Source organism: Heteronotia binoei, chromosome 12, assembly GCF_032191835.1.
Source record: "Heteronotia binoei isolate CCM8104 ecotype False Entrance Well chromosome 12, APGP_CSIRO_Hbin_v1, whole genome shotgun sequence".
Lineage (NCBI taxonomy): Eukaryota > Metazoa > Chordata > Lepidosauria > Squamata > Gekkonidae > Heteronotia > Heteronotia binoei.
This window is the reverse complement of record NC_083234.1, coordinates 30,958,563-30,982,281: the sequence shown is the minus strand read 5'-3', so window position 1 is coordinate 30,982,281 and position 23,719 is coordinate 30,958,563. Positions and strand designations below refer to the sequence as shown.

Sequence of the window (23,719 nt, the reverse complement as noted above, 5' to 3'; positions counted from 1 at the left end):
TGACTTGTTAAGAGAAGAGTCAAGCATCTTTTTATTGTTATTTTATTTTTGCCATCAAGTCACAGCTGATTTGTGGCAACCCTGTAGGGTTTTCAAGGCAAGAGATGTTCAGAAGTGACTTGCTGTTGCCTGCCTCTGTGTCATGACTCTGGTATTCTTTGGAGGGCTACCATTCAAACAGTGGCCAGTCCCGACCCTGCTTAGTTTCTGAGATCTGATGAGATTGGGCTAGCCTGGGCTATCTAGGTCAGGGCAAACATTTATATTAAATCACTTAAATATTGGTACACACATTTTTATCTGGATGTTCCTACCAGGGATTGGCACGGAACATGAAAATGGTGGCTCATTTTGTTTTGTGGTTCGTTGGTTTGCCCGAATCAGTGGTTCAGTTCATTTTGTGTTTTTTTTTTCATTTTCTAAATAAATTGTGGTTCTTTGGTTCATTTGGTTCAGGAGAGCTAGAAAGTGCTGGCGCGCCACAAACATGCCCAGCATGATGACATCACCCAGAACTGACATCATCACTCCAGGCACATTGCTGTGTGTGAGGAAGATCCCCCACTGATAACAACACTGACAAACCACCAGAAGCCAAGCAACTTCATTTTGCAAGTCTTGCATAGCACAAGTACATAAGAGAAGCCATGTTGGATCAGGCCAATGGCCCATCCAGTCCACCCTTTGGGTGAAGAAGACTTCCTTTTATCTGTTCTAACCCGACTGCTCATCAATTTCGTTGAATGTCCACGAGTTCTCATATTGTCAGAAAGGGAGAAAAGTACTTATTTCTCTACCTTTTCTATCCCATGCATAATCTACCCGAACTGATTCAGAATGAACTTTGAATAGGCTATTTTAGACACAAATCATGATTCATACTCTAATTCATGTGCATCTCTAGTTCCTACATTTCTGTCCTGTTGAATTAGGCATTCAGCAGCATTAGCGACTTTATTATAGCATATTGATTTATATAACTTGTGGAATTTTTCAAGACCCTTGTGAGTTCTTTGGCAGTTGTTGTCCTTCAAATGGCTTTTATATCTGCCTTTCAGATTTGAAGAGTTCCTTCATAGGAAATGGTCTTCTGAAAAACGATTTGGATTGGAAGGGTGTGAGGTGCTGATACCTGCCTTAAAGACAATAATTGACAAGTCAAGTGAGAAGGGAGTGGATTATGTTATCATGGGGATGCCGCACAGGTAATTTTGTTCTTGGAAAAAACTGATTAACAGAAGGGGTGAGGTTTGTAGGAATACTAAGAACTACTGGATAGAGAGCTGTACTTGTGTCTAAGCAGGACTGGATAGGACATTCCCCTCTGACAATGACTTCTTACTGTGTAACCTTAGCAAAGTCCCTTTTCTCTCAGCATCAGTATCCCATTCTTAAATTGGGAAACAATAAGTCATTAGCCTGTGGATACAAAGACTGAGAAGTGAATTATAAGCAGCTTCAGTTTTTTAACAGAAAATGCCATAATTGTTCTTTACTGCAAAAGAGGAGGAATTTAAACTAGACTGGCCTAGACTGTTTCTTGCTAAATGTAATTATTTTCAGGGGGCGTCTGAACGTTCTTGCCAACGTGATCAGGAAGGAGTTAGAGCAAATTTTCTGCCAGTTTGATTCCAAGCTGGAGGCTGCAGATGAGGTGAGTTATTTAACAGGTTTGGGACAGGATTATGTTTTCCTGTTTCACAGAATTATTGTTCACCAAATGGCAATTACCCTGTGATATTCTTTCTCACTCAGCCCATCCGCCTTTTGAACATCTATTTTAAGAGTTCATCCTGTGTGACTCAAAAGCTTGCTTCCAGCATTTTTGGTCCTGTGTGCCCGACTTGGTGGTTTCATTAATGTTGTTCAGAGTTCAGTAGGTTTTCCTCAGGGGCGAAGTCGTGGCATGCTCTTTTCTTCTTGTAACTGGACTTCTGGGTAAAATTCCCAGTAGCACTTTCCCTTCCATATGAACCTAAACTTCAGGAAAGGATAGAAATTTTAAGATGCCATATTTCTTCCCTTCCTATATGGCAGTGTCTTTAATCAGATCAAGTTGCATGTGATTTTCCACCATCTTCAGGTGGTTCACAATAGCTGTTGAGTTCAGCTGTGATATAAAATCACAGCAATCCTTCACAGTAGCTTTTGGGGCCATCTGCATTTGGGGCGGAGGTGCTAATACGGTGTATTTTGAAATCTCATATCTGGATCAGTCACCTCTAAAGGCCTGCAACCTCTTCCTACACCAGCAGGAATATAAAGTCAAGAAGGGATGAAATCAAGCCAAGTTGTAAGCAGCAGCACTGTTTTTTTCTGCCTCCTTGTTTTGCATTTTGGCAACTCAAGTGTGAAAGTTAGTTGGTCATCTTGAGGCTCTGAAAATTAAGTTAATCTGAATCTCTTTCCTCAGGGCTCAGGAGATGTGAAATACCATTTGGGAATGTACCACCGGAGGATAAATCGTGTCACTGACAGGACCATCACTCTTTCCTTGGTTGCAAACCCATCCCACTTGGAGGCTGCTGATCCTGTGGTTCAGGGCAAGACGAAGGCCGAGCAGTTTTATTGCGGAGACACTGAAGGGAAGAAAGTAAGCAGACATGCAGTCTGTATAGATCACTGATCATGTTTCTCCACAGTTGTTTGCACATGGTTAGTCAAAGGGAAGAATATTTTTCATCTCCATGTCAGGAAGTACATCTAGCACAGGCTGTTCTTTCTGTGGCCAATAATCTGTCCTTTACTGGCGTTGCTACTGCTGTTTCTGACCCTCTGGTGTTCCCACATTCCTGAGAAGCATTTTGTGTTGTTGTTTTTCCCCTTCAAGGTGATGTCCATTCTTTTGCATGGTGATGCTGCTTTTGCTGGGCAAGGTATAGTTTATGAGACGTTCCATTTGAGTGACCTGCCTTCCTATACAACACACGGGACTGTTCATGTAGTGATGAACAACCAGGTAATATGTGAATCATTTTGCTACAATGTCGGATGTTTTCTCTCTATCCTTTGTTACTTACCATAATCTACCAAAAGTACCTAACTGAAGTTTCGCTTCTTAGTTCTTGCAAGAACTCCGGTACCGTTTTGATTTTGAAGCTTTCAGTTGCAACTGTGTACTGATGTTGAGTCTGATTTCTTGGTACTATTCTTGGAAAAATGTCTGGATAGGCTGATTTAAAGGGCATGCAGGAGACTGTACAAGTGATGCTGTCTGAAATGTAGTGAGTTCTTATACTGATCTTTTAAATTGATCATTAAACTTTGCGCTAACTCATTGAAATAATAATCCAGCTTGTTAGTATAACCCTCAAGCCTTGAATTCAGCAGGAGCTGAATTCTGAGGGTTTCCCCTCTTGTAACTGGACTTCTGGGTAAAATTCCCAGTAGCACTTTCCCTTCCATATGAACCTAAACTTCAGGAAAGGGTTTCTGAAGGTTTCCCCTCTTCCTCCCCACCTACCTTGTCCATTGAATAGCAGGTGCGGTTGCATAGCAATCCCTGGATTAGAAGAGCGGGCAGCCAGCCCAGCCACCGGAGTTTTGCCGCACCCCCAACAGCCTTATCAATCCCTGGAGAAGCCCACTCCACTCTTTTTCCACTTTTTATGTGATTTTTGGGCAGTGGATAGCTTGCTGGCCTTTGGACTTGGGGGGGGGGGGCAAGGAGAGCCCCAGGTCAGCAAGGCCTGCTTGGGCTGGATGAATCTCTAGCCAGCCCAAACAGGCCTCGCTAGCCCAGGGCTCTCCTTTCTTGCCTCAGGTGCTTTGGGCTAGTGGGGGGGGCAGCATATGCTAATGAGTTATGCTAGTGAGCTCCATCACCTATTTTTCTACAAAACGACCCTGATAACCCTCATGTTAGTATTAGCTGGGCTGGTTCTTTTGAGAAGCCACTGAGAAAGGGGAACTTCTGGAGCTGTTGGCCATCTTACTGAATTAGTTTGGTTTCTATCTCATCTCCCACATGTGCACTCTTCAAAAACTCTTTCCCATTCTCTTTTAAAAGGCAGTAGCCATCATGTTGCTTGTTTCTTTTTGCTTCCCTCTCTACTGATTCATCGGACAAAGAATTGAAGCCAAATTCAGAAACAATGCTGAGCTTCTATCTGTTGAATAACTAGGGCTCCTTTTATTAACCTTTCCCACCATATTATCAACCTTAAACTCAGAGAAATTATTAAATAGCTGGGGATTGAATAAAAAAATTAAACCTTGTCTGATAAAAAACTATTTTCTAGTTATTAGACTAAGAGAACTTATTTCTACTTGCCTGTTGGGTTGCTCGGGCAGGGGTCCCCCATGGACAGACACTATGCCACTCACTGACGCCTTTCCTGGCACCCACCAAGAGTTTTGAAAAAGTGAGCAGAACCTGGTGGAGCATCTGCCCAGCAAGGCTTCTGATTGGCTATTGGAGATTTGATTGGCTTTGCGGATTTTTAAAAAAGGTTGCTTCACGGCACAAAGGTCTTCAGTGTGTGACTGAAGATAAGATGCAGCGGCTATTCTGTGACTGGCTCTCTTTAAGGTTGCCATGCCCTTCCTGGCCACCGGCAGGGGATGAAGTAGGGTAGGGTTGCCAGATCCAGATTATGAAACTCCTGAAGATTTGGGGACGGAACCTGGGGAGGATAGGGACCACAGCGGAGTACATTTCCACAGAGTCCACTTTCCAATTACCTATTTTTTCCAAGGGACCTAAACTGTAGTCTGGAGATGAGCTGTAATTCTGGAGGATCTCCAGGAAGTTGACATCCCTACTCTGCTTCCTATGGCAGCCATTTTGTGGCTGTGCCCACCAAGCTGTGTCAGAATTTCAAATACGTCCATATGTTCAAAAAGTTTGACGATCACTGTGCTAGGGGAGCTTAATACTAGTGGTTCCAATGCACATTACTAATGGGCCTACCACCTACGTCTATGGTTTTCATTTTTTTATTTACTTTGTTTATAGCCTGCTTTACAGAATTAGAAAACAGTGTGTTGTGTTCTGTGTTCCTCTACTAGTTTTAGACCAGACTCTTGGCACTCTGTTCAGTCATCACAGTTCCTATTTATTTATTTATTATTTGCATTTATACTCCGCCCTCCCCAGTTGGCCTCAGGGCGGCTAACAACAAGTAAAACAGTAAAAACAATTATTACAATAAAATTATTAATTTAATGTTCAATTATTACAATAAAATTATTAATATAAAGCATTATTAAAAATATGACAATATAAATTAAGATATAATTTGTGGTTCCAAGATGGCAATAGCGCTAGTTGTTAAAATTCTTTGATGTTTTAAGCGCTTTATTTTTCTGTCTGGCTCGGAAGAAAAGTTTTTGCTGTGGGATGATGGGTACTAAGTGCCGCTGTCAGATGTTAAAATGCCTCCGGTTAGACATTAAAGGCCTGTCTAAACAGGTATGTCTTACAGACCCTGTGGAATTGTGGCAAGTCCCACAGGGCCCTGACCTCTTCAGGGAGGGCATTCCAGAGGAATCATTGCTTAAGCCATTAGCTGCATTTGTGTTCCATCCAGTGGTAAGAATGCATGTAGTCTCCTTATTTGTGGTCATTATTAAGTGGCTTCTGATTATGTTCTCCAGATTGGATTCACTACCGACCCTCGTATGGCTCGTTCATCTCCATACCCAACAGATGTGGCCCGTGTGGTGAATGCACCCATTTTCCATGTGAATGCTGATGACCCGGAGGCAGTGGTTTATGTATGCAATGTGGCAGCTGAATGGCGAAGTACTTTCCACAAAGATGTAGTGGTGGACCTGGTAGGTGGTTCTGTTGGAGATATAGGTATATCTCTGTGACTGCAACTCAGAGAAAATGCGTCAGAGGGTGCAGTTTATAGTAAGCCCTGTGCTAAACCTCTCAGTCTACAAGACATTGGCTCCTTTCACACACACTAAATAACACATTTTCAGTGCACTTTGCAGCTGTGTGAAATGGCAAAATACACTTGCAAACAGTCGCTGAAGTAGATTGAAGTTGCATTATTCAGCATGTGTGAAAGCACCTATTGTTTCTTCATTAACATTTCCTGCTTTATCCAAGGACACAAGGAAGTCACTAGGTTCCAGTGAATCTTGCTTCTAGCTTATGCTGCTATGAGGTCCTAATTAGTTCCTCTGAATTTCTTGAGCATCTCCTTAATAGCAAGCATCTTGGAAGACCCATCACCATTATATTTTGTTTTGTCCCCTCTTATCAGGAACCTAGATCCAAATTTCTCACAATAATCTTGGCTCATCTAAATCCATGTTCCATTCTGGAGAAAATAACTGATCTGATGTTGACCACCACATAACTCACACATGGCATCTTTGCATGCCCAGGCTGCCAAGGAAATTCATGCTGAAGTTATGCTTGATGTTCAAGTTATTGTTTCTTTTGCTGCTCTTATAAGGTTTGCAAACTGCGAACTTAGTTCTTTTTAACTAGTTTTTATCATTGTTATTATTATCACTGTTTTCTGTTAACATTTGCATTTCATGTGAAATATAAGTTTAAAATTTTAACAGCCTCTGGCCATTTGCAATGAACTACTACTACAAGAAGCATCTTTCAATATTTAATAAGAGCCACTTAGAGAAGGGGTTTTCCCCCTCCCTTAGCATTTTGCTGTAAAAGATGGAATATGTAGGTTAACTTAAGTGCGTTTTCCCCCTTCAAATGTGTTAGGTGTGCTACAGACGAAATGGACACAACGAAATGGATGAGCCAATGTTCACTCAGCCGTTAATGTACAAGCAGATCCGAAAGCAGAAGCCTGTGCTGCAGAAATATGCTGAGACACTGATCTCTCAAGGGGTGGTAAATCAGCCTGAGTATGAGGTACTGTAATTTCTGGTTGACAGTCAATCTGTAGCTAGTGACCTGTTACAACCTATAGAAATGCCTTTATAAACCTCTTTTCTGGGAAATGATTAAATGTGGGAACTTAGGCCAGAAACTGTGCAAGCTGAAACTTACATTCAGCTGCATAAAGATGAAGATGTCTTCTGGTTCTGGTGTGTGGCAAGATCATCTGTCACTGCACACGAGGGGGCATGTGTAGCATTCAAAAGATTACCTGATACAAGATCAGGGATAAATAGAGCTTTGGCAATTAAAACTTAATTCAATTCAAAGGCTTTCACGGCTGGAGTTCATCAGTTGTTATAGATTTTCCAGGCTGTATGGCCGTGGTCTTGGCATAGTAGTACCTGACATTTCACCAGCAGCTGTGACCATCATCCTCACTGGTATAACACAGAAAGATAGAGTTCTGTGTCAAAGAGAGACCTGTGAAGATGCTGGTCATAGCTGCTGGTGAAACGTCAGTTACTACTATACCAAGACCACGACCATGCAGCCCAGAAATTCAGTTTCATACTGTGAAGTCTCACATACAACAGCTCCTGCTGTTTCAGACTGTCTTTTACTAAGAGAAGGACAGTTCTGGTGTTTTCTAATTGATGGAGAACAGTGTAGCGTGAAACATATTACGCTGAGCCACCACTTTTGCCAACTTGGCATTCTAAGCTTTGGGAATATTTTGTTTTAGATAAGCTGGCAGATATTAATGATACTGTGGAAAAATCCAGAAGGTATTCATTACTGGACAAATGGTTGCCCTTCTTGAATTACATGTTGGGTAAAGAGTTTGTGTCTGGCCATGATTTGCATCTAGATCATACTATGTTATCAGTATTGACGTTCCATTAATTGTCAGCTTTTTGGTCATCAATTGTTTCATCTGTAAATTAGATGTGTTAATTCTGTAATTATTTATCAATAAATCTACTAAGTTTAAAAAAAAGCGTATTAAGAAAAGTTGTAATAATGTTCCTGGAAAGCAGTTGCCTTCATTTGCAATGTGAAAAGCACCTTTTCCAGTATCTTCCTTGGAACTTCTCTACAGCCTTTAAGAAGGCTTCAGTGGTGATTCCTTTTCAGAAAGTTCTTTGTTTGGAAAATGGCTTTTTTGAGCACAGTCTTTGTTAATTAGCAGCAGCCCTCAGTTCAGTACAATAATAAGAGCATTGTTTCGGCTGATAAATTGTGAGTGTTATATAAAAATACCTGGAGGGAATGGAGACAGGATGTTCCCTAGGACTCTGTTTACCTATCATGAGCTGGTGTTCAGGTTCACCTTGTGCTTAGGCTCACCAATTATCACACTTGACTTGTCCTGGTACTCTGCCCTTCAGGAGGAAATTTCCAAGTATGATAAGATCTGCGAAGAGGCCCATGCCCGATCCAAGGACGAAAAAATCCTTCATATCAAGCACTGGCTCGATTCTCCCTGGCCTGGTGAGTTGGAGTGGAGCCATGGCTCAATGGGGAGCACCTTCTTGGCCTCTGGAAGGTCCCAGACTCAGTCCCTAGCACTTCTAGTTAAAACGATCAGGCAGGTGAAAGGAAAAACCTTGACCTGAAGACCTTGGAGAGGCACTGCCAGCCGGACTAATCAGTGCTGAGCTTGATAGAGCAAAGGCAGGGCCGGCCCTGCCACTAGGCAAACTAGGCAATTGCCTAGGGTGCTGGCCCTCTGGGGGTGCCAAATTGGACACTTCCCATGTGTTATCAGTGCGGGGGGTGGGGTTTGCCAGAAGTTAGCCAGGCCTAGGGTGCCAGTCTAGGGGCTGGCCCTGACCAAAGGTCTGGCTCAGGATAAGGCAGTTTTAGGTGCAGTATTCATGTGGACTGGCAGCTTCCCAGCTTAAAAGAATTTCCATTGCCAGTAGATTACAGCTGTTAGTAAAAGAGCCAATGCATGTCACCCGCTTGGTAAATAAAATGCCTCTTTAATTAAGAGAAAGGCCCTTGACGAATGAGGCCTGCTGCAGATGCTCTGGCAGGGCATGTTGTTTTCAGTAGCTTTGCTTAGTGTTGTTTCTGCCAGGTTTTCTACTTGCAATGAAGATGGTGATGCGTTTGTGTTACTACTTATTCCATTAGCTAGAGCTAACATCAGTGGGCCTGTAAACATCAGGCTTCCTTAATGCGCGCTCTCCTTTATTCCCCCAGGTTTCTTCACTCTGGATGGCCAGCCCAGGAGCATGACTTGCCCTTCCACTGGTGTGAATGAAGAAGATTTGGTCCATATAGGAAAAGTGGCAAGCTCAGTACCTGTTGAGAACTTTACCATTCATGGCGGTATGATTTTCTAGCTCAGCAACTGGATTTTGTCCTTTGGGGGGGGGGGGTTCATTTTTAATACAGAAGCAGGCTTGCACTAGAAAAGGCAACAGTGGACTTGTTGGAGTAATAAACTTTGAGACCACGGAATCTAGCAGGAATTGAGAATGTGTAGGCTTCAAGATGAATTGTGGAGAAAACTTACTTATGAAGTTGCTGTTAGATGAGCCAGCAAGCTGATCAGCTTGCATGGGAAAGACCACTTTTGTACTGTGAGGCAGAGAAGAGATCATGGTGTTTTTCATAGTGTGTTTTCCTTAATTCAAAACATGACCCACAGTTGCCTAACTACTGAAATTATTATTAATTTCTGAGAGCCCCAAGTTCATAATATCCTTTGTGCAGTTTGTTGAAGTTCTTTCTCGATTCAGGTTTCACACCTGTTTGGCTCATCAGTTATTCCCTCTGTCATTTAGGTTTTCTTAAACATGTAGAAATTCCACAAAGAATAGATCCCAGACCATTTTTTAAAAAAAAGTGTAAAGGAATCTTTGAGCTCTTCAGTTTTGGTTTGCCTCCGTGACTGTTTCGCATTTTGGCACCGTGAGCTCAGTCATATCCTTCCTCTTCACCATCCCATGTGTTCTCTGGAGTGAAATTTTTAAAAGGTCTCTAGGGTCATGAGTTTGAGAGTGATGCTGTCCTGAGTCTTCTGGCATCATGCTACACTGCAGCTTTTTTGAATCAAGCTATAAGCTTTGTTTATCTCTGCAGGTTTAAGTCGGATTCTGAAAACTCGTGGAGAGATGGTTACTAACCGGACAGTAGATTGGGCCCTAGCTGAATACATGTCATTTGGCTCTCTCCTTAAGGAGGGAATCCACATCCGACTGAGTGGGCAGGATGTTGAGAGAGGAACATTCAGGTATGTTGTTCACTTTCTTGTATGCAGCTAGCGTTTCTACACGTGCCAAAAATGTACAAGTTTACATGACATTTCAAAGTACCAATGCATCTTGGTCTGCCGCTAGTACTTAAGGAGATGACATTCTAAAGCTACTGACAAAAACATTGTGATCAGAGTAGTGTAAATGTATTAAAGTTGCGTTCTTGTGTAGGATTAGGGGCATGGAAGCCCTTTGATCTCACTGATCTTAGGCACACCTAACTCAGCACAGGATGTTCAACCCTAGGTTTGTAACAGCCACTTATTTGATCACCTGTGATGAGAGACAGTTGTCTGCATGTAACCAAGCTGTTGCAAGAAGAAAGCGAATTGATTGTTTTTATCTTGTAACTAGCTTATGCAAGTATTTGTGGATAGACAGGTCTAGCAAAGGTTTAAAAAAAAAAAGATTAGGAACTTTTGAAGACTTATCTGGAAGGTTGTTGTGACCAATTCCATTGCATAGCCCTTGGGTAACATTTACTGCTGTCACTATTCTTCCAGTCATCGGCACCACGTCTTGCATGATCAGAATGTAGACAAGCGGACTTGTATCCCCATGAACCACCTGTGGCCTAACCAGGCACCGTACACAGTGTGCAACAGCTCGCTCTCCGAGTATGGAGTCCTTGGTGAGTATGTTACTGTTCCCTGCAAATATTAAGGCGGTTGCTGTGATGTCTCTGATACCATTCCAGAAGAGTGCATGTTCTAATTTGTTGTCTTTGCAGGATTTGAGCTGGGCTTTGCTATGGCCAGCCCTAACGCTTTAGTTCTGTGGGAAGCCCAGTTTGGCGACTTCCACAATACAGCGCAGTGCATTATTGACCAGTTCATCTGCTCCGGACAGGCCAAGTGGGTGAGACAAAATGGCATTGTACTGCTGCTTCCTCACGGCATGGAAGGCATGGTAAGGGCACCATTGTTTTTCTCTTCTGTTGAGCCTTGCTGGGTGGTGGTATGGGGGTGCAGAGCCTAAGGAACAGAACAAATAAAACCTGCTTCTAACTTCGAAATTTTAAAAGGCCATCTGAGAGATGAGACGTGGGCAGCCACAAACTTTGCTAAAATCGTGCTTTAAGGTAACATCTGGTCTTTATCCAAGTGGGCAGCCGTGTTGGTCTGAAGCAGTAGAACAAAGTAGGAGTCAAGTTTCACCTCTAAGACCAACAAAGTTTTATTCAGAATGTTTATTCAGAAAGGGCTTTATGTTGAAATTGCTGAATGGAAGTACTGGAGCCTTTGTCATTCACGGATGACCAGCCCCTGTATTCTCAAGGGATATTCTATGTCAGTGATCCAAGTGGAGAAATAGATTTTGTTGTGCGTCCTTGAACCCTTGATCTTCATAATCAGAGCTGCGTGTACTTAATGTTGAGAATAAATTTATTTCACATGCATATTCCGGAAAAATGAAGAGCTTTTGCCAGTCCGCTTCTTGTGGGGATGCTGATTTGTTTCTCAGCTTTCCGCCAATCAAGGCCTGATACTGCTCCATAACAATGAAAACCTGGCACTGCCAACTAGTACCAGATTTACTCTCTGGAGGGCTGCATGCCTGTTGAAGTGGTGCAGGATTATGGAAGAAGTGCAAAATGGTGAATTTAGCATAGAATCCAGATTCTTAGGAATCACAGCTCTCACTAAATAAGCAAATTTATATGACTGTGCAGTTCTGCCTGAAAGTGTTTAGACTTCAACTGGGATACCTCAGGGCCCTAAAACAGATTTTACCCACCGTCCATGCTTGTTTTATGGCATCCAAGGCACATCATTGTCCTGGTGGGGGCAGCTGTAAATAAGTAGTTTCTTACTACTTATGTAGAAAATGGGTTTGAATTGGGGGCAGCAGGGTGCCGGCTGGATATTGGAAAGGGTTTTTTTGCAGTGGGAGTTGTTCAGCGGTGGAGTTGGCTGCCTGGGGAGGTGATGGGCTCCCCTTCACTGGCAGTCTTCAGGTAGCAGCTGGACAAGCACTTGTCGGGGATGCTCTGGGCTGGTCCTGAGAGCCAGTTTGGTGTAGTGGTTAAGTGTGCGGACCCTTTTCTGGGAGAACTGGGTTTGATTCCCCACGCCTCCTCTTGCACCTGCTGGCAAGGCCTTGGGTCAGCCATAGCTCTGGCAAAGGTTGTCCTTGAAAGGGCAACTGCTGTGAGAGTCCTCTCAGCCGCACCCACCTCACAGGGTGTCTGTTGTGGGGGAGGAAGAGAAAGGAGATTGTGAGCCACTTTCGAGATTTGGAGTAGAGGGTGGGATATAAATCCAATATTTCCTTCTTCATCTTCTTCTATGTTGTGTGGGGGTGGGGTTTGGACTGGATAGCCTGTGTGGCTCCTTCCAGCTCTGTGATTCTATGGTTCATCTGGATAGTCTTTATTTCATTTATACTCCACCTCTCTTCCCAATGGGGTCCAAAAGCAGCTTACATTGTTTTCCTCTCCTCCGTTTTATCTTCACAACTGTCCTGTGAGTTAGGTTAGGCTGAGTGTATGTGACTGGCCCAAGGTCACCCAGCAAACTTCCATGGCAGAGAGGTGATTTGAACCTGGATTGACCAGATGCTGTAGCCACTATGTCACACCAGCTCAAGTTTCTGTGGGGGTGGGGAGCACACCTACTTCCATTGCAGGTTGAGTGTAGCCAATCAGAAAATGAGGAGGAACAAAAAACTTTGGTGTTCAGGACTCCATTGGCAAGTTCTGAGTTGCATGTTTTAAATTTAGGTTTTTGTATTTAATGTACAAGTGCTATTATATCCTAGTATAAGGGAGCCAAGTGCCAAATTTTTGTTCCTAAAAATGCTGGCTCCTAAATGCCTGTTAGTATACTGTACTGTTTAGTTAAGGGAACAAAACTAATTCAGATCCCTGAACGGTCTTATTTGTTCGCAGGGCCCCGAACATTCATCTGCCCGACCAGAGCGATTCCTGCAAATGTGTAATGATGATCCAGATGTCTTCCCGGTGAGTTGTGTGGCTGTGAAGAAGGGCTCTCTGCCTCTTTTCAGTATCCTGTCATTCCTCTAAACATTAAAAATGTCTGGCTGTGATGAAAGGTAGAAGACCAACAAACAAGAAGGGGATTTGTACATACTTGGGTTCCCCAGGAATACAGAAAAAAAATGACTCTGTAAAGCTAACTGACACAAAAACAACAAAGGGGGAGAAAGCCTGTTCCACAAGGACAGGATATTGAGTGGTAGGTTACTGGAAATTGGTAGTAAGTTACTGGAAAAATTAAGGGTGGGTTGGTTGGAATTGGTTTGTTCAAGCCCTTGATAGAATCCTTGAGTGGAAGATGAAGGGGGATTCCCAAATTGGTCTCCCTCCAGTTCTTTGCAGGCCCTTGGCTTGTTTCTGAGAAGTGGTTTCTGAAACATTCTCATCAAATGAGACAATAGCATGTGGAGTGGTTGCCAAGCACAAGAGAAGCCATACCCAGAACTCTCAGAGAGATTCTTAGTGAGGGAAGACAGTAGTTGGGCTATGATTTGACTCTCTAGCAGCAGTCAAGGAAGGGTGTGGCACAATGCTGTACTGTGCCACTGATTTTATGCTTTGATATTTTGGTACTGTGCATTTGCACGCCTCTTTTTCAACTGTTTCAAAACTGCCTGCCTCCCCTTCTGCAGAAATTAGACGACTTCGATGTGCGCCAGCTGTATGACTGTAACTGGATTGTTGTGAACTGCTCAACTCCAGCAAATTTTTTCCACGTTGTGCGGAGGCAGTTACTTCTCCCCTTCCGGAAGCCGGTCAGTATGAAGAACGACTTCCTCTTCCTCGGCACAGAGCAGGCGTGTCCTTACCCCTCCCCCTCCCCCCTGCCACTGCAGCCTCATAGCTGTAATTAAGAACTAAAACCAGGCTGAGGACAACACACCAGAGGAGGAAATGACTCTGCACATGCAGGGCCTCTTTTTCCCCCTGACGTTCCATTTTGTCCATGCACCACACAAACACAAAACTGCAGTATGGGGGGAAAAATTCACAGAACAATGGTACCCATTTATCAGTGACTGGAATCAAACGTACAGATTACATAATGTTCAGCAAGAAAATTTTACTTTGTGCTTAATGTAGCCAGTACTCTTTATACTTGAGGTTTTTTTCTCTCTCCATCCCTATTGAAATAAGATGACTGTACATTTTTGTACGTAATTTATATATTTTTAAATCAAGAATATTTTTTTAAAAAATGTAGAAAACAATTGTAGAACACAACTTGGAGACAGGAGAACATAAGAGAAGCCATGTTGGATCAGGGCAATGGCACATCCAGTCCAACACTCTGTGTCACACAGTGGCCAAAAAAACCAAGCGCCATCAGGAGGTCCATCAGTGGGGCCAGGACTAGAAGCCCTCCCATTGTGCCCCCCCAAGCACCAAGAATACAGAGCATCATTGCCCCATACAAAGAGTTCCAACAATATGCTGTGGCTAATAGCCACTGAAGGACCTCTGCTCCACATGCTTATCCAATGCTTGTAGCCGCTGCCACCTGTGGCAGTGAAAGTAGGAGCAAAGTTTTAGTTGGCTTCGCAACACTGAAAAAATACTGATCATTCGGCAAAGAGCTCTTACTTGGTCCTGCAGAGCATGCCGTCCAGTAGAGATTCCATTTCCGATTGTTAAACACCTGTGGATGGAATCATGACTTCCTCTCCAAGCTGCACACCTTGAGCTGCTTCCTTTGGTAAATATTAGCGCGGCTCCTACGTGTTCAGTTCCTTCGGAAAGGCCAAGTCAGCAGCTGAACCATGTACTTCTTGGAGAGAGGCCAGGCTGTGCCAAGTCCAGCTGCCAGGTCAGATTGAGGATTTCCTGACTACCAGTACTAAAGCCTCCCCTTGACTTATATGCTAGCTCTGCTCTCTTCTGCACAAGAGTTCCTCACATAGAGCCTTCTGTGGGCAAGCCTGCCCCAAAAACATTGGCTGTCCTACTTAGCAGCCCTTCATTACGAGCAACACTGCAAAGGATCAAAACCTCAGATTTGGCACAGCCATGCACAGCCCCCAAGATTTTCACCCTAACATCATCTGCAGTGTCATAAAGGACCCTAAGGTGCACCTCTGGAATCATGTGCTGTTTCACTGGCAGCCCTCCCCCCCAAATTTACCATCTGAAGGGAACATTTCAATTGGATTTGGAGAGCCAGTTTGGTGTAGTGGTTAAGTGTGCAGACTCTTATCTGGGAAAACTGGGTTTGATTCCCCACTCTTCCATTTGCAGTTGCTGGAATGGCCTTGGGTCAGCCATAGCTCTTGCACAGTTGTCCTTGAAAGGGAAGCGTCTGTGAGAGCTCTCTCAGCCCCACCCACTTCACAAGTTGTCTGTTGTGGGGGGAGAAGATTTGTAAGCCACTCAGACTGATTCAGAGAGAAGAGCGGGGTATAAATCTATGGTCTTTTTCTTCTTCTGCAATTGGGTTAGCCTGTATATTTCTCCTTTTTTTTCCTTTTAGCCCTTTGTATGCTGTGGTTTTGTCATTTAAAAGATATTTATCCTGACTCCACTGGGTGGCTGAAAGACAATAATGACTCAGGCTGTTCTGTCGGAGTTCTATAACTGGGGCACCTCCAGAAAGAAGGCCTGGTCTTTAGAAGCCACCTCCAAAGGCAGGGGCATCTTAAAAAGAGCAACTGATGGACGGGTTCATAGGACATTCAATATGAATAATGCGGTTAATTCAAGTAAAATAATTGTGAATTGAACTTACCTGTATTTGGAATCATAAGCTGATTTCCCCCACCCCCACTCACCCAAATCTTGGGTCAGATTCTGCCTGCTTAAAACGAAGCCCTTGTTGTGACTTTGATTGGGCTTTGTTGAGTCATGAGTACAAGTGACTCAGCACTTACGCAAAAACTTTTTCCATCCCTCATGGTATGTAACACTGGCTGTATTTATTTTTACTTCTTTTTTATATTTAGCTGATTGTCTTCACTCCAAAGTCACTGTTGCGTCACCCTGAAGCTCGGTCCAGCTTTGATGAGATGCTGCCAGGTATGGAAAGTTTGGGGAGGAAGTTCATACTCAGCTGCCAAGAGGATGGTACAAAACTTGATCGTCAGGGTTGTAAATGGCATCCTTCAGTGTGGAGGCAGCTGTGCCCTTTGGACAAACTTCACCCAGTTGGGAATGGGGTTTTTTTGTTTGTTTGTTTGTTTCTGATGTCATAAGATAGCAGGTTTGCTGACTGACTGCTAAATTTTAACAGGTCTCCCCTCCCTCCAATTTCCAATCCTCTGTACTACTTATGTGGTAGCTAGAAACAGCAGGGCACATATTCCAAAAACTGTTGCCTCATAAGACTATCATAGGATCTTCTTTGTAATGCAGTGTGAAAGGCTTCGCCCTGCTTTCTGTCTCACCCTGCTGGAAGAATATAGAAGGATGAAAAGTGAAGTGACAGTAAATGAGAGCATGAGAAGAGCCCTGCTGGATCAGATGAAAGGCCCATCTAGTCCATTCTGCTCACTCAGTGGCCGATCAGCTGCCTCTAGGGAGCCCACGAGCAGAATGACTGAAGCAGCATCCCCCCATCTGCTCCCCGGCAACTGCTTACAAAGAGGCATATGGCCTTTGGTACTGGAGGGAGCTGATATCCATCCTGGCTAGTAGCCATTGGTAGCCCTGTCCTCCATGAATTTGTCTACTCCCCTTTTAAAGCCTTGCAAGTTGGCGGCCATTACCACATTCCAGGGAGTTCCACTATTTAACTATGTGCAGTGTGAAGAAGTATTTCCTGTTGTTTGTCCTGAACCTCCCACCACCTTTCAGGTTCAGCGGATGACTTAATTATAAGAGAGGGAGAAAGATTTCTCCTTGTCCACTCTCTCCACACCATGCATAATTTTACAGAATTCTGTTATGTCTTCCATTACTCATCTTTTTTCTATGCTAAACAGCCCAGTGGCCTTTGTATTTTAGGGAGCACTACATGCAGGGCTTTTTTGTGAGCAGGAGCACACAGGAATGCAGTTCCGGCTGACTTGGTGTTAGAGAGTGTGATCTAATATGCAAATGAGTTCCTGCTGAGCTTTTTCTGCTAAAAAGCCCTAAGCATCTGATGCCATATTCCTTTGCACTGGACATTGGTCTCAGTAGTAGGATGCTCAGCTTGCCCTGCTAAGGGTGACATGCACAAGAAGCAATTGTAGTGCTTGCATAGCTCAGACATGTGAGTGTCTCCTCGAAGAAAGGAAGGAAGGAAGATGTAGAGGATCAGTCCCTCTGCTTAGTTCCTCCTCCAGCAGAGCAGAATGCTTCAGGGAAGTTCATTCTTGCAGCCCTTTGTTTCTTACCAGAAACGTTCTCTGAAGAACACAAGCCAGGGATCTGCTACTTGTCTGCTGTTCTCTCAAGTTTTATTGGAAAGGCTGCTTAGCTTTGCAGCAGTATTGGTGTTTGGGGGGGGGGGGGTGTTTTAAATTCAGCCATGTCATTTGTGCAACTGTTACGGCCTTGAGGAAGTGCATGAGCCAAATCTGCTGTCCTTTTGAGAAAGCAGCCTCTGCATTAACCATAATCTGTGTTCCTCTCCAGGCACACATTTCCAGCGCATCATCCCAGAGAGTGGCCCTGCAGCCCAGAATCCAGAGGGAGTCAAGCGAGTTCTTTTCTGCACTGGCAAAGTCTATTATGAACTTACTCGAGAGCGCAAGTCCCAGCAGATGGAAACCGATGTGGCTATTACAAGGGTGGAGCAGGTAGAATTATTTCTGTGACCCAGCACTCTTGCCATATGTGTGTGTATATAATCTGACTCCAGAGCCTCAGTATTTCTGATCCAAGGTTTGAAAATGGAAGAGATTTTCAGAAGGAATACTCCACCAGATTTCAAATGGGTACTCCAGATTCATTACAGCTCTACAAACCAAGACTAACCTTCCCATTGCTTGCCTGGGCTGACAGTGAAGGCATCTCAGGGGATATGTTAGCACTTTGGCTGAACTGCACAGACTGAAGTGGAATCCTTTCTACATTCTGCAGTTCTGTTAACAATCAGTGCCCTGATTGTGCTGAGCAGTACTTCAAAGAATACTGGGGACTTAAAGTCAGCAGAGGTTTATGCAGCTATGAACAATTTCCATTTAGCTTTGCAGGTTTGCCAGCATCTTTGTTCATACATGAAGCAGAAATGTCAAAGGCTTGCAATTCACCTTTACTTACAGAGGAATGGGATTCCTGCTGTGCAAACTGAAACCCTCTTTGGGGCTTGGATACATAAACAGACTTAGACTGTTTGTCCATCTGGTTCAGCATTGTCTGCTCTGGCAGCAGCTCTCCAGGCAGACTTAATACTTGCTACTCAAGATAGGTCCAGGTGGGTAGCTGTGTTGGTCTGAAGCTGTCCTTTGGCCACCTTGATACCTGGGGCTTGAAGCAGGGATTGCTTGCATGCAAATCGCATGCTCAACCCCTGAACTACAACCCCGCCCCTCCTTACAGTTTTGCAGTTAGATAATCTTAGTCTCCAAATGGCATCATAATTCTGGGAACAACATATTTCTTCTAGGATGTAAGGTCTTCACTTGGATAAAAAACCGCTTCCCTGTTTCCCACTACATGGAATTTAAGGACCAAAGTTAGTATTCTTGCCCAATGCAGTTTGTCTGTCTGGCATCTGCTGTTCCCAGGGCTGATAGTTATCTAACCAAGGGTCTTCTCCATTGCTTGTAGCTGTCTCCATTCCCTTTTGACCTCCTACTAAAAGAATTCCATAAATACCCAAATGCTGACCTGGTCTGGTGTCAGGAGGAGCACAAAAACCAAGGATATTATGACTACGTGAAGCCCAGACTCCGCACAACCATCGACCGTGCAAAGCCCGTGTGGTAAGCTTCTCCCTCTCGGCGGGCAGTGGGCGAAGGCCTTGTTTTGCATGCCTCGCTCTGGGAAGGCATGGATTGTGGGCCTGCATACCTTTGCTCAGTGCTCAGCTGCCGCTCAGTGATGGCTCACCAGCATTGTGCCGAGAAGATCTCCCTGTTTTCACGGGGATGTAAGACTAGGGAAACTGCTCAGCCACAAAGATCACTCAGTGATCGTGGACCAGGCCCTCTGCAGCCCTGTTTGCCTCACAGGGTGCTGGTGGGGAAATTCCACAAGCTGCACTCTGAGCTCCTTGGTGAAAGGGAGGGTTATAGGCATGATTCGTCATAATAGGGAGAGGTGCACTGGCTTTCACACTCAGCATGACAGTCGTCAGTCAAGGCCTGAGTTTGTCAGATAAGCACTGCAAAAACAGACAGCTTTTGTTGCATCACAGCAAGTTTGCATTCCTATTTGGGTAGCAGGGCCAGCACGCCTGGCATAAGGGATGGTAAAAAAAAAATTGAGAGACACCAAAGTTAGGGTGATCTTCAGGCAGGTAGCCAGGTTGGTCTGCAGAAGAAGAGCAAGAGTCAAGTCCAGTGGCACCTTAAACCAAGAAGATTGTCTGAGGTATGACCTTTTGAAAGACAGCAAAGGTAGCTGCAAGGTGTGTCTTTCGCCAACCCCGGACAGAAGCTTTGACTCTTGCAAGTTTATATCCTGGTGCTGCTGGACTTGAGTGTTGCTCCTCTTCAGGCTTGCGTATATTTGCCTTGCTGCACATCTGGCCTGAGATTAGTCCCAAAGAGCACAAATCTGCAGTGGAACTGGCTTTATCACGAAGCAGGGTGGGGTGGCAGATTCCAGCCTCCAAGTGGCCAAATTCTTCTTTCTTTTAGCGGGTGTCCTCTGAAACTCCTGCCTTAGGAACCAGTTGGTCTTGGGTTGACCCTTAATCAAAGCCTGAATCTCTTTTCCCCTCCATCTCTGCTTTCAGGTATGCTGGACGTGAACCTGCTGCTGCACCAGCCACAGGCAACAAAAAGAACCACCTGACTGAACTGCAGCGCTTATTGGACACTGCCTTCAACCTTGACTCCTTCAAGGGCTTGTCTTAGATACACTTGGAAATGGTTCTGCAGCACACTGCGTGTGTGTGTGCGTGTGTGTTTGTCTGCTCACCTCCTTTCTGTGTCCTTAACTATAGACCTTGTAATCCTAACTTAAGGCCCCTGTTATTAACTTCTTGTTTTGCTCCTGAGGAACTGCCTCTTAAATCACCCTTCTCCAGGATGCTGGCGTTTCCTTCCATGTACTCACAAGCTCAGACCTTAGGAACAATGTAGTGTCACTCCAACACAATTGCAACATCCTTTCCAAACCCCTCCCCATCCTTCCATCCCAGCCTGCATTAGCCCTCTCCACTCCTTCAGAATGGAGAGTCTCAGGAAGCCTGGTACTTGCCTTCCAAATGAGACTGACAGTTCCAGGGAATGCACGCGTCATTCCCAGCCTGAAAATATGCTGGAAGCAGACACTGCTTTCAAATCTGAAACACACATGTGCCCAGTTTTGAAGGGCAAGAGGTATGTCCTTCACATTTCTGTTGTCTGGTTAAAGACTTCTAGACTTCTAGGACTTGAATTGAGGGACACAATTCCCTTTCTTTAAGCACCACTGAAGATCCTGAAATAACACCCTCAACCACCTCCCCGGCCTTCTGAGGGTTTGTGTTGCCCTTAGAGAAATTAGCTGAACATGTGCACCTCAAATCCAGGCCCATTCTTCTTCAAAGGATTCTTGACTTCCTCAGATGAAAATGGTGGACTGTCCTCACCAGGCACTGATCTGCTTTCTGCATCCCTTTGTAGATCCGACAAGCATCACAGCTCGCCATGGAATCTGCCGACAGTCCTCACAGCCATATCTAAAAAGGGCCTTGAGTTTGCTTAGTTCCGTTCCCCAATGCCGTGGGCTATGAACATTATGAACATTCACAGGGTTTCCGCCGATCAATACAGTCTGCAAGGAGACACTTAGATCTGTCTCTGTCCTTGATTGCAATTCCGTAGCAGGAGTAACAGTCTCATTGGACTGCATTTGTTGCATCACTTAAGGAGGGTAGCTTTTTTACAAAAATTATTTTGTAGCTCATAGTCTGGTTGCACATATTTTTCCTGAATGTCAGGCAGATGCTGCCCATCTTTGTCTCACTCTTTGTTTTCCTTCCATAATGATTATTGACATTTCACTGGATCAGTTATGCTTTGAAAGAAGGAATGTTTGTGTGCATGGAATCAGGTTTTTCAAAAGCCAAAGATCCACTTTTCTGTCCATGGGAAACTTCCACGGAGATCTGGAGCGGATCTCCCAATACTGGTATTTCTGTAACGGCTTCTTCATGAGGGCCCACCTCTCCCCGTTGTGCTACCCTGGAGCTGGTGCACCTTCCCTCCTTGTTCTCCAGGTGGTCTTTTAACAGTTTTAACAGCAAATGGTTCTGTGTTCAAGATGTACATGGAATGAGGCAAGAAAGAGCACTAAGTATTCTAGCTCCTGGGTGAGGCACCAGAGAGACAAAGGTTTGCCCCAGGTCCAACTTCCTCACCTCATGGCAGAGCCAGCAGTTACAAAGAACATCCTCTGCATAGCTTCCTATCCAGATACATCCTCTGTTGCTAGGTAGAAGGGCAGCTTCCTCTGTCTCCAAGGGCTCAGACAGTAAGGAGAAGTAGGACTGTGCACCCGGTTTGATTGCAGGAATCATTCATACCTCCTTCACAGTGGCTTCCTCCTGAATTTGCACAGCTTCACGCATATGTTTCAAGTAGCTTGACACTGATTATCAAAAGAGATAGTACATTACTGTGGTTTTAAGGATAACGTTTCCAAACTTTGTCCTTTCTGAGGGCCCTTTTTCTCGCTTGTGGCCTTAGTTCTGCACCAAAAGAATTCCTGGTCATTTTTCTGGCCAAGGTTCCAAGTGGATTGCATCTCAACACCAAGTGTTCAGGGTTTTGACCTTAATGAGGCGTAGTGTTTCTGCATGATTGCTCTTATGCCCACCAGAATAGGTTTCCTGACCTTAGCAGTGCTGATGACCCACGTACTACCTCCAAAACCTACAGGCTCAAAAGCAACAACAGCCCCAAACTTTTTGGCTTTTATGCCAGGGACAGGCCCAGTACCTGGCTTCTTTTTCCTGTTGGTGGCAATGGCTTCTAATCACAGGAATTACTTGGTAATCTTTGGGTAGCAACCTGAGAGTGCACTTGGGTTCTTTCCCTCGCACTGAACAGTTGGCCCAATGTGGTGGCTGCAGCAGCGATGTAAGATTGCTTCCCACCCCCATTAGAGCCCACCTTCCCTTGACAGCACATGCAGAGATCCCCTTCTCCATCAGTCTGCATCTATTCTGTGTCCATCTCCTGAGTTCCTGAATGAGGCCTGTACATGCTGCCTGCCCATATTGGAGCCCAGCGTCTCATCCCAAAAAATCTAAAAGGTCCAGCTCTGTATCTGCCCAGCTTCCAGCTACTGATGGGAGAAGTACTGGTTCCTTTTGTCCACCCTGGCTTATCTTCTGTGTGTGCTGCCAGCCATACAAAAAGTGTGTGCCATCTTGTGAATAAAGATTTTTCTATAATACGTGAATCTGCGCTGTTTCAGTAGAGGGAACAGCATGCTTGAAGAGTGATGCCCACTGGAACGGGTAGGCTGTTGTAAACTGGGGCATTATTGGTGACTCCCGAGTGGGCACTGATTTTTTTTTTCTTCATCTCTGCAGAGGAAGAATCCCAGTGTCTAACCTTTGCCAAAGCCAGGGGCCATTCGGAGAGGGAAAGTGCCTGTTTGAGCTAGCACACTACCCAGGGGCTCTCTGCAAACTCAGACTTATTTATTTTGGTTCTAAAAACACAGTGCAACTGAGATGTGTCTGGCTTAATCAATAAAGCCTGATCTTCTGACCAAGTGTGTCAAGCTTGCTCAGTTCTCTGAGGTTTTGTTCAGCTTGCAGCTTAGCACACTACTGTGAAAATATATGGTAAAAAGCTCAGCAAGCTGATTCTCAGTCAGTATACCGTCCTTCTCCAAACAGCATAACTACCAAAGGTATCAGTAGTCCCTTTAGTTGCCTGTGGTGATGTCGCTTTGCAAGGTGGTTCTGCAGAGTGTGAAAGTGGTGTCGCTGTCTCTCAGTGGTCTCTGGAAATCCAGAGGGTTGACCACGAGTTCTTTCAGAAGGCCGTGGACTTTGGTTGCAAATGCACTTGCATTTAGCAATTTCATAATGAGAAGGCAGAGCGTATTGCAAGGTAAGTACAGTAGCGCACCCCACCACCCACCCCTTCACTGCAGTTCAATTTGGCCTGACTTGTTTATTTTTGTAATTTTAATTCCGAAATTTTATATTGTGCCCTTTCCCGTGAGGGCTCGGGGCGAATTCCAACATAATAAAACCGTTAAAACCAACAATAAAACATCAGTACAATGAATTAAAACCACAAATCAAAATTAATTTAGAACGGCCTGAATGATGTAAGCACATAAGGCATAATTAATGTAGGCAACTTAGATTGCCCAAAGCTATCAGTATCGGCCCCAGTCAGGTGGCAGTCATTGCTGGGAGGCTAGTCAGATGGTGTAATAAGATGATGAGAACACGTCCAGCATAGGATGCCGAAGGAAATTGCTTTTACGTTTCTCTCTAACTGCCCTTTGACTAACAGGTGTCTAGGGTAACATTCCATGTTTTGCAAGCCCTACAATAGTTTTAAAAGGAGATGAGGCCCATAAATGGCTATATGTCATGATTTAAAA

General features: G+C 44.4%; 1 protein-coding gene across 4 annotated transcripts in view; it reads left to right on the top strand.

Annotated features, from left to right (window-relative positions):
• The window catches only part of OGDH (oxoglutarate dehydrogenase), a 77,258-nt gene extending 54,714 nt beyond the window's left edge, over positions 1-22,544 (top strand). For all 4 annotated transcript variants that reach the window (XM_060250520.1, XM_060250518.1, XM_060250521.1 and 1 more), the window contains 17 exons: positions 1,059-1,205; positions 1,564-1,654; positions 2,414-2,593; positions 2,831-2,959; positions 5,599-5,778; positions 6,689-6,841; positions 8,200-8,302; positions 9,020-9,148; positions 9,905-10,055; positions 10,581-10,708; positions 10,808-10,986; positions 12,968-13,039; positions 13,708-13,830; positions 16,012-16,084; positions 17,627-17,790; positions 18,764-18,918; positions 19,896-22,544. In XM_060250520.1, the coding sequence (XP_060106503.1) occupies positions 1,059-1,205; positions 1,564-1,654; positions 2,414-2,593; positions 2,831-2,959; positions 5,599-5,778; positions 6,689-6,841; positions 8,200-8,302; positions 9,020-9,148; positions 9,905-10,055; positions 10,581-10,708; positions 10,808-10,986; positions 12,968-13,039; positions 13,708-13,830; positions 16,012-16,084; positions 17,627-17,790; positions 18,764-18,918; positions 19,896-20,016 (2,278 nt within the window). In that variant the 3' untranslated portion in view covers positions 20,017-22,544. The remainder of the gene's footprint in view (positions 1-1,058; positions 1,206-1,563; positions 1,655-2,413; positions 2,594-2,830; positions 2,960-5,598; positions 5,779-6,688; positions 6,842-8,199; positions 8,303-9,019; positions 9,149-9,904; positions 10,056-10,580; positions 10,709-10,807; positions 10,987-12,967; positions 13,040-13,707; positions 13,831-16,011; positions 16,085-17,626; positions 17,791-18,763; positions 18,919-19,895) is intronic.
• Positions 22,545-23,719: the final 1,175 nt, after the last annotated feature.